The sequence below is a fragment of the Ixodes scapularis genome, unplaced genomic scaffold (genome assembly GCF_016920785.2).
Source record: "Ixodes scapularis isolate PalLabHiFi unplaced genomic scaffold, ASM1692078v2 PGA_scaffold0__279_contigs__length_252992795, whole genome shotgun sequence".
NCBI lineage: Eukaryota > Metazoa > Arthropoda > Arachnida > Ixodida > Ixodidae > Ixodes > Ixodes scapularis.
In genome coordinates, this window is record NW_024609835.1 from 52,290,171 (window position 1) to 52,300,773 (window position 10,603).

At 47.3% G+C, this 10,603-nt stretch overlaps 1 protein-coding gene across 1 annotated transcript in view; it reads right to left on the reverse strand.

Moving 5' to 3' along the window:
• LOC8040135 overlaps positions 1–10,058 on the reverse strand; it is a 75,715-nt gene extending 65,657 nt beyond the window's left edge. Inside the window, exons 1-4 of the mRNA XM_002413965.5 lie at positions 9,635–10,058; positions 9,420–9,561; positions 9,242–9,347; positions 2,889–3,011 (exon numbers count right to left, since the gene is read on the reverse strand). Of these exons, the coding sequence (XP_002414010.4) occupies positions 2,889–3,011; positions 9,242–9,347; positions 9,420–9,561; positions 9,635–9,650 (387 nt within the window). The 5' untranslated portion in view covers positions 9,651–10,058. The remainder of the gene's footprint in view (positions 1–2,888; positions 3,012–9,241; positions 9,348–9,419; positions 9,562–9,634) is intronic.
• Between the last annotated feature and the right edge of the window lie 545 nt (positions 10,059–10,603).

The window sequence follows — 10,603 nt, forward strand, 5'->3', positions numbered from 1 at the left end:
AGGCCTTAGGAGGGTTACACTTGCACAAAGTGAAAGACAATAGGACTAAGATATTTTCACACTACAAAGTGAGCCTTAAAGGGCAACACCACTCAACTTTTATGATTTTTGGGTTATGATCCGCTTAGTCAAAGTCGGCGACCCCGAGTCACGAGATATAATTTGTTTCTCGGTAGTGCGCATAGTTCTGCAGCTATCGCATATCCAAGTCTCGTTCCGGCAGCACGCCGCGAAACTGAAACTACCAGCTCGAGCAGCTTGGCAACACTGATCAGCTGCGCGTCGACGACATGACGTAGATTTCATCCCCACTCTTGAGTCGACCCACTGACACAGCCAGCTTAGTTGCACGTGGAGTTTCAAAACAGAAAGGAAGTGCTGCACTCTGTAAATATGTTTATAAACCTGCCGGCCGAAAAGTGATTCCGACTCCTATAAATCATATGACGCGGTCAGTGCCGGCGCAGCGTGATTATTTGTTTCTTGCTCGCGGACCAAGAGAAAAAGAAATAATGGGAGACTGATGGACAGATGGTATCCACAAGCGGTCTAAGTTGTTAAAGCTAAGATGCCCTTATGTGTACGCAAGTTAGCGCTGCCGCGACCTGCAGCAACCGATCACTCATGCTGGAGCAGTTGGAAAACGGTACTCGAACAGCGACGGCACAGCATCGTTCTTCAAAGACGCGTGTTTCGTGAAGAAACCCGCAGCGGTCAGCAGCCGCAAATCCTGTGTGTAGCTAGCTGTCTGGCATAAAGTGTTCGGAGCAGAGCTTCACATTGGAGCTCGAAGTCCACGGTCTTCCAAAGTCTATCTGGCCAACGGCACCGACCCACACTTTGCGACTCTTTCGGTCTTTTGGGAACTGGTGGAACCGCAGCTCCGGGTTGTGCACCGGATTGCTGGTACAACCCACAGCACTACAAGTCGTGCTGGGCATTGCCCAATGCGAGTCCGGCAAGTCTCTCCGGCTCCACGACACGTACGTGAGCGAGCAACACTGCTTCGCTCTCTTCCATGCGGTTGGGGAAGTTATGCTGGAGTTAAATTAACCGCCAGGACACAATAAAAATAGCAGAAGACAGGGTAACGCGTTAAGCACCTCTTGCCGTCAGCAGAATCGCAAAATGTCACGGGAGACAAAGCATCTGCGACGTCCGTACCAGAGCATAGGACGAAACCTATGTCAGTGCCCAGTGTTGCTTCACTAGCTCACCTGGTGCCAGCATTGATCACCCGCTGTCGGGCTGCTAACCCAGCTGGTAGAACATTTTTAATACTGGTTTTAATCAAGAAAGCGGTGTCGGTCTGGCGTGATATTTTGGGTATGACCATATTTCAAACCCCATAAAGCAATACCAGTCATTTTTATAGGATCCGACTTTTTTAGCGTATTGTCAACGGGCGTGCGTGCTTGACCGCGTAGCGCTACGTCGCTGCGAAAGCAGCGTCTACACTCCAACTACAATCAAACGTAACATAGTGTCGCGTACCTCGATGACCGTCGGCAAATCTTTTGCCGAGGTAGGCCCTGCTCAAAACTCGGCATCTGCTGGTGACAGTAGTTACCCAGACGCCTTCACGCCAGCTCCCGTGTTTGCCGTGCTCCCGTCGTTGCCTCAGTCGGGAATCAATCGGGCTGTGTTGTGTGTTTGTTTGCCTGCCATTCGGATGTGTCCTGTAGTGTAGCCGCTGGTCAGTTGGATATGCTAGTGTTGGTGCACAATTTGCCATTAGTCATTCTGTTTATTCTGTTCGCTCGATGAAGTAAGACGGCGCATCACTGCGGACCTGTTTCGAAGCCGAGATACTGTGTAGGCCTAACGACATTGCGGACGCGCTTAAGCCACTTCGACGGACATCGGCTTTTTATTTCAGTGTCATATCCGTGAGTTTTCGACGCAGAAGACTAGCCATGAGGTCTGTGCTTTGGACATATGTTAGAAGCCGGTCGCTGCGGACCACCACCTGCTTCTCTTTCGTTGATGTTATTCAAAACAAAAACCGGCTGATATTTTTGCTTTTCTTCCGCTGACCATGTATGACTTTCATCAGGAAGTAAATGCTTTTCTACGCAAGTTGTCTTCGTTATTTGCTCATGTTCGAAAGTGCCATAGCGCGGAGATTCAACTGCCGTGAATCACAGCTTTCAATACACTTAACTGCTTTCATCATCACTGTCGCAGGGCATCCGGGCAGCGCTGCAAGTTGCGAACGGAAGCGGAAATTCGCCACCGAGACCAAACCACACGGTCGCCATAATGACGTGCATGCGCAATGTGAAGCAATTCGCTGGAGTGCATTGAATGTTGCTGGACTATAAACACAGTTGACAATTCCTTTCGCAACGCAGCGCGGAGTGGCGAAGTGGACAACGATTGTCGTTTCACATTGTCGGGCATTAGGTTTGTCGATGTCGGAATATAAACGTATCTTTAGTATTACACTTTTTTTTAAAACATGCAACAGTAGTGAAAAAGTCCATGCCAGGGTTAAAACACTTGTTATACATGGTCTGCATCCAAGTCAATGGAGGACTAGATTCTAAGTTAGAAGGGTAAAAAAAAAAAAAAAAAAATACAGATCAGTTTTGTATTTGGGGAACAGGAAGTGAGATTCTACTCAATAACAGGGTAAAACCAATGGCAGCATTGAGCAGTTCATATAAAATGGCTCTACGCATAATTTTTTCCCATGAACATTTGACTCCACTTGTGTAATAATGCTTTAAACCTGTCTCCCAAAAACCCAAAACCTTTTGATGGGTAACTGTGGTCCTGTGAGGAAAACACATAGAGTAATCTGTAGGGATATATCATTTAGGTGAACTACATCCCTTGGCCAAACGGTCATTCTATGTCCTTACAGTTAGCAATCAGTTACTCACCAACGACAGCAGTTTCAGTGACAGTATGCTCTGAGGTGCCTTTTGAAGGAGCAGGCTTGCTGCCAGCAGGATATGGCGTTGTCGGTCCATGTTTTCAAGTCCTCGGAGCATGTTTGTCATCGCCTGTGTGGCATAAATTTAAAGGAAAGTAACCGGCAGACATAAGAGTTTAATTCCTAGAATGCCAACTGATCTTCTGAAACCAAAATTATTCCGAGCAGAAGCCATCGTAGGTGCTAACTTTCTGGGAGAAGAACGTCATACAGTGTTCCCAGGAGAAAGAGTGAAGTGAAGCAGCAACAGAAGAACAATCAGGGGTGATACTAGTGATAGGAAAAATGGGTGGAAGTTTGCCTCTAAGTCACACAGTGACACCTCCCTACCATTCATTAGTTGTGCTTGCTTTAAAACACTAACCTTTTTTGGCTAAAACTGAATTATAACAAATTAATTTGGCATACGGTTATCAATTTAAACCGAAAACACACAATCCCACCTATAAAACTATTTAAAATCGCCGTCCAGAGCTATACATTAGCCACTATGAGCCTTCAGCACTGCAGTTTAATGATACAAGCTGCACTGCATTGTGGCAATTTAGCAACTGCTCATACAATGTATAAAAATGCTGAGTGATGGGCCTAGATGACCCACAACAAACGAAGATGTGGCCTGATGCTTTTATGATACTGGTGGCATTGCAGAGCGATGGGTTTGTTACCACTCCAAGACTGCGAAGACATGGCAGGAGACAGTGCTGTCATACATGAAGCAGCGGCACCGATAACTGAGCCGAAGCTAGTCGGTGTACGCTTAGCCCGAGCTTGCACCTATTGTCTGCCAAAAGCGACAAGACGGATGGAGCGAAGTGCTTGTACAAAAAATATTGTCCGTGCTCGCCGTCACCATGCTTTCTGCAGGAAGAAACACGAGCATAAAATGTTCCTATAAAAAGCTTCTGGATTGATCCATTTTCAAGTTTCGTGCATACTTTTGTACTTCACTTGCTTTCTAAAGCAATGAACACGTGCGTGTTTGGCTCTTGGTTTGTAAACATTAGCATTAGTGATGAACCGAATCTGCCGAACTTCAGATTCGGCAAAGTTCGGCAAATGCCAAACTTTTGAAGAAACGTTTGGCAAAGATTCGGCAAAAATTCGGCAAACGTCTGCGCACACGCGAGAACGCGACAGGGGCCCCGTCGCGTTCTCGCGCGTGCGCAGGCATTGGCCATAGCCCCGTCACGGGGCCATGGATTGCAAATGGACGCCGTGCAGTCGTACGGTTATCATCAGTGTAGCACAACCAGCGGTTACAGCGAGGTGTGGAGTAGGCAACACGGTAACTGTGCGTTTGTGAGCGAGTGTGGTTCTCTTCAATATTTTCTGCCTCAAGAATAGAAGATCGACCAGCAATTTAAGCAGTCTATTACGCAAGTGATAAATGATGCGGTACATTCGGGATAACGTGATTTTCATTTGACATTTCCAGTGATGCAACAAGGTAGTTGAAACATTGGCCGTCAATTACTTTAAAGCACTCCTCGCAATTATAATAATTCTGTTCTCAGCTCAGAAGTAGTGAATGCCAAAACAAAATATTTTTTAGACCACATGAGACTAAGTGGAAAAAACATGTTGTGTTTCTTCCACCAAGTCTCAGGTGGTCTAAAAAAATGGTAAACCTACACCAGCTCACCTGCGCCCTAACTGTTTTTTCATTAAAAAAATATTGCTTTTTCAATTAGCGTTATTTCGCGATTTTCATGTACCTACATAAAACTAAACACAGAACTATAATGCTCGACGTTGCACATTCGACCCCCATTCTTGACTCTCCCTATCTTCCTAAACGTTTGTGTGTGTCCTAACACCAGAAACTGGTATTTTAAAGGTTAAAGACGAGACATTGCGAATATGGGACACATATTTTCACGCAAAACTGACGTCAAGTGACTCAAATTGAAAAACATGCGTATTTACAACAATCTTATTATCTCTTCTAGTGAAGGCTCAGCAACCGTTGCATTCGTTTTTGCGCACAAAACAGTGACTCCCAGAGAAAGAAAGAACGCAGTGTTATTGCCTTCATTTTAACAATGTACACACACGTGCAGGCTTGCGCTGATAATGCCTCAAAACCGAAACTCTTGTAGCGCGATTCGTGACTGCGCCACGCTCGCCTTTACCCAACCTCGTTGTCACACCACTTCTGCAAAAAGTCACTAAATTTGCCAGTAAACACACAAAAACGATACCGATACAATTATCTTGTTGAATATCACCTTATTTAGTAATAACTGTGTCAATATGCATTACATGTTGTATTTATGTTTTGCCAGAAAAAAACTAAATATCAATGTTAAGTCTGGTAACAATGTATCTTTGCCGAATCTTTCAAAAAGTTCGGCAAAAGTTTGGTTTTGCTGAATCCCAAGATTCGGCGCCGAACTTTCGATTCGGTAAAAGTTCGGCCCATCACTAATTAGAATGAGTAAAGCTATACGCACTCAGGAGTGCACTTCGGACGGAAATGGCTATACGCACTCTGCTAATCTCGTATAAAACAAATGGTCACAACGAGTTTTCTGAGCTATGGCATAGCATAGGGGTTAAGGTGTCCACTTTATACGCAAATGGACGCAGGTTCGATCCGCGGTAGGCCTACTTTTTTTTTTTTTTTTTTTCTTTCTCGAACATTTTGTTTTGTCGAGGCATTTTGCGGTATTTACAATATTTTAATTTTACAATAAACACTGAAAGAAAAAAAAAAAACGAATAAAGGTTCAAAGGTGTTTATTGGCTAAAACAACCATACGACTGAGAGCCTGAGGCAATCAGAAGGCAGAAGCCCATGCATACATATTTTGATTTCCTCCTCGGTCATACGTTAACAGATGAAATGGAGATGTTGGAATGTAATTTACACAAGGGTGGGAATACTTAGCCTAATAAAGAGAGTAGGTGTCGTGGTCATTCCGCACCAGATCTTCAAATTCGTCTACGCTTGGGGCCTGGCGAGCAGCATCTGGTAAGTGATTGCACAAGGTAGGCGCTTGGACAAAGAGGGAGGTAGAGGCACTAATGGTGCGGGCAAGGCGCTGTTCAAGTTTCGAGGGGTCTCGCCTAGACCTCCTCAAGTAACCATCGGGAATGGCACAGACACCATGTAGGTACCTGTAGAGGAGGACCTGTCTGAAGAACAGTCGACGTTTATCAAGTCTGGACCACCGCAGGGATTGCAGCCGTCTTTCATAGGGTAGCTTGCTTGCCCTCTTGTCCTACAAGTAGAGTGCTGTCTTTGTGGCCTTTCTTTGCATCGACTCTAGTCTCCTCTGTAGGTCAACCTGGTGGGGGCTCCAGACAGAGGAGCAGTGCTCCAAAACCGGCAGTACAAGAGCCGTGTACAGTGTACAAAAGGCATGGCTTGGCATCTCTCTTGTTGTCCTGGTTATGAAGCCTCTCAGTTTGCTCGCCCTTTTACAGACATAGCCAACGTGCCTTCTAAAGGACAGGGTCTTGTCAAACCAAACACCAAGAATCTTAGTGTCTGTGATCTCTTGTATGCGCTTCCCTTGTGCATTGTAGCTGACATCGACGGGTTTCCTTTTTCTTGATATTTTAAGGTACACAGTTTTGTCTGGGTTGAGGAGCAGTCCGATGACTTCTGACCACCTGCAGATCCTGTGCAGATCGGACTGCAGGATCTGGCGGTCGTGAGAGGAGTGGATTATGCGGTACAGTATGTGATCATCTGCATACCGAAGAATGTTAGATTGTATGTCGACCGCAAGGTTGTTGATGTAGAGGTTGAAGGGGAGTGGCCCTATAACAGAGCCCTGAGGCACACCCACTCTGACATTGTGCCATTGGCTAAAGGCACCGTGGAAGTTAACTCACTGATGGCGATTACCCAGGAAGTTCGATACCCATTTAAGGGTTGCTCCGGAGATCCCAAAGCCTGGGAGCTTGGTAAGGATGTGGTCATGGTTCACACTGTCAAAGGCCTTCGAGAAGTCTATGGACAGCACATCTGCTTCCTTCGAGCTGTCCAGGGCACTGCTCAGGTCGTGGTGCAGGAGAGAGAGCAGAGTTTCGCAACTCCGCCCCTTCCTAAAGCCATGTTGAGAGCTGCAGATAAGGTTGTTGACTTCTAGGTGCGTGGAGATTTTACTACAAATTAAGGTTTCAAATAATTTGCAGAGGATGCAGGTGAGGCTTATTGGTTGGTAACTTTCGAGAGAGTTCAGTGGTTTCCCCGTTCCTTTGTGGACAGGGGTCACATGTGCTAGCTTCCAGACATCAGGGATAAGTGCCCTGGAAAAGGAGTAGTTGAACAGGTCTGCCAATGGGGACGAAAGTGCCGCAGCACAGGCTTTGAGCAGGAAGGGGGGAATGCCATCTGGGCCAGGGGAGGCGCCAGGTTTCAGCTGGGAGATGGTAGCTGCAACGTCCTCGGTGGTAACGGGTGGAGGGACGAACACAGGAATTGACTCTTCGCGGTTGTGCTTCTCAGCAGGGGGACTTTCAACTTGGGGAGGAGGGCAGGAGTTGTTAAACGCGGGCACTGCACCGCTGAAGTGTTGGCCAAAGGAGTTGGCGATGACCTGAGCATTGTCAGTGTATGTGACTCCTATTTGAAACTGGGTAGCAGCACTGTTACGTCGAAATGATCCGTAGAACTGCCAGAAACGTCTGGGGCACGTTCTTGCCTGGCTTGCCATGTCGCAGAGGTAATTCCGATAGGATACTCTTATCTCCCTTTTCAGCTGTCTCAAGAGATCCTTGTATGCCGCCCAATGAGTTGCATCCTGTGTTTTTAAAGCCCTTTTGAAGAAGTGCCTCGTCTTGCTTGATAGCTGTTTGATGAGTCCAGTTATCCATGGTTTGCTTTTCTTGTGTTTGGAAGAGATCATAGTATGCGTAGAGTCTCTGCATGCAGCCCAGGACATATAATAGAATAGGTCCCATGGGTTATAGTCCGTCAGAAAGTCCGAGCAAAGAAACCAAGGAGCCAGGGCAACAGAGCGTTCCAGTGAGTCATGTCCGTCCTTGTTAAACAAGATTGCCTGCTTTGAGATTATTCGTTTTCTTGCGCAGCTGAAGTTCCAGGAGGAGGACATTCCAATGTGGTCAGAGTTAGATAGCGGGGGAGTGTCAGGCACAGATAGTAATTGGGCAGGGTTCCGGCAGAGAAATAGCTCTAGGGTATGACCCAAAACATTGCCACGGACGTGCGTTGGGAAGCGGACAATCTGTGAGGTTCGCATGCTGCTTCCAGTCCAGGAACTTAGCCTCTGTCTCGCTTGTTGGCATCGGATCAGCAGAATTCCAGTTGATGTGAAGGTTGAAGTCCCCAGTTAACAGAATGTTCATGTGGCCTTCTTTACGGGAGCTGATCCGATCGAAAACTGCGCACAGCTCAGCGAAGACACCATGACCTGTATTGAGGTCCTGTACAGTGAACCGAGAAGCAGTTTTCCGCCTCGGCAGTTGAGTTCGGCCCAAACGAGCTCGGAGTTGGGAGCCTCTAAGTCCGCACGGCGCACAGGGAAGAATTTACGTTTTACGGCGACCAGGATGCCGCCTACGCATCCACTTCGGTCTCTTCTGAACACGGCGAACTCGGGGCCGAATATTTCGTGGTCCGGAACAGTCACCGAGCCACGTTTTGCACACGCACAATGCATTGGGTGAATTACAGGCCAGGGCGGATTTGAGTTCAGGTACCTTGTTCAGGAGACTTCTTGGGTTGTAGCACTGCAAGTGGAAGGGCCCAGGGTTGCAGTGGATGTCGCCGGAGAGTATCAGTAGTCCTAGTAGCATAGTTTTCATGGTACTGACGGAGTGGCTGGTTTCAGGCCTAGTGGGCCGAGGAAGCAGGCCTTTACCGTCTCGGACTGTTGATCTGGGCGAGACCCGCTGTTCCGCAGCAATCACTTCGGAGACATTCGTTCTGGGACTCCCTTTCCGGAGGTGCGATCGGGGACAGCGGGGCTTGGGTTGCCAGCTGGACGCCGCGAAGCGGCGTGTACTGGTTAAGTTTTGTAATTAGCGGCCGCATACTGTCGCTGCGAAGCGGCGTGAACGCAGGCGGGGAGCTGTGTTAGCGAGCTCCCCAGTGATACAAGCACCGTTCCAAAAGCATGAGCTCTTCGCGAAGTGCGTATAGCCATTTCCGTCCGAAGTGTACTTTGGAGTGCGTATAGCTATACTCAATTAAAATGGCGTTTGGTGAATATCGTCTGCATGATACATTACACGCCATGCAAAAAGCACCGACAAATGCTGCCCGGCGATGACAAAGCATATCTTTAAAACTCGCCCAGGAAGTTTACCAAATAATCCACTCACCTTCAGAAACGAGTCCTGCGCAACTATGACCACCTCGCGCGGTTCCATGTCTTCAAGGAGCATGTGCAGGAGCTTCCAAAGGGTTGCCGTCTCGCTGTGTGGTACGCTGTCAGAACCGCGAGATTAACTCTTGTATACAGTCCCCATTCCAATTTACGCCGACATTTAGCGTGCTTACCTATCGTGATCTTCGATGCACTTACAGAGCCATGAGATAACTATCTCTCTTTTTTGTGGTATATGCACGGGAGAGCGTAGAACTAGCTCAACCAACTCGATGTTTTGCTCCAAGCTGTTGGCAGACAGCTCATAGAGCAAGGCTACAGAAAAAGCAGAAAGATTAGGATCAGAACGGGCGCAAGTCGATTGCGACGAATTATGTGGTGTACTCACAATTTGTGAGAGCCATCGCGCGTCGTCCTTCGATGCTCTCAAAGCAAAACTTGGCGGATCCGTCTGTCTGATGGCTGACTGTTTCAAATGAGTCTACCTCACAATCTAAATAAGGGCTCGTGGGTGGCGAATTAATTATTTTCTCACGGCTTCTCACGACTTCTCACGACTTCTCACCGCTTTGCTTATTTCAACTTCCGACGAACTTCGTTCAAGCGGGCACTCCAGATCGATGGTACGTGTACCTTAGCACCGCTGTCCGAAAGCAAAACCAATTGACACATACCGGCATCATGTAATATTACACGAAATACTAGCTAAAGTTAACAACGATCACAGCTTCACAACCATAAACAAACACCACGTGTAACTTGTGCCAGCATGCGATACGCGCGCAGACATCTTTTTTCGAATGAGTAGCAGCGCCGTAGCGCCACCAAGCAGTGCACACTGTAACTAGGAATAACATAAAATAACATTAAGCCCATCGTCCGACGCTTGTGGGGCTTGTGGGTGGTGAACTTATTATTTACACGTATCAAAATATGAAGTCACCTAAGTAAAAAAAACAAAGAAAGAAGGAAACTTGTTTATTAAGCCTTTCCAAATCAAAGTGAAACGACGTTCCTGTTGTTTTTACCGAAAACGGATAAGACAGAGAAGCAAATCGGTAGATTTTGCGGGCCCTGCCTTTTAATACGAAAGCTTTAACTGTCCCATAAAGCGAGCTGACGTCATCAGCTTTGAAGCCGCGCCAAACGGCATCAAATCCTTTCTCCAAGTGAAGCCAGCTCCCAGCTTTGAAGCCACGCGAAAAATTAAGCATAGCCAAACGGCACCTAGTTTCCCCGATCCCAAAAGAGCGGAGTAAAGCTGATGGATTCCGGCTTCGGTCCCATTGGCTTTCGCGCGTCGACGAGGCTCCCATTGGCCGCTGCCCGTCAGTTTCGACGACCGCCACCCCATGGC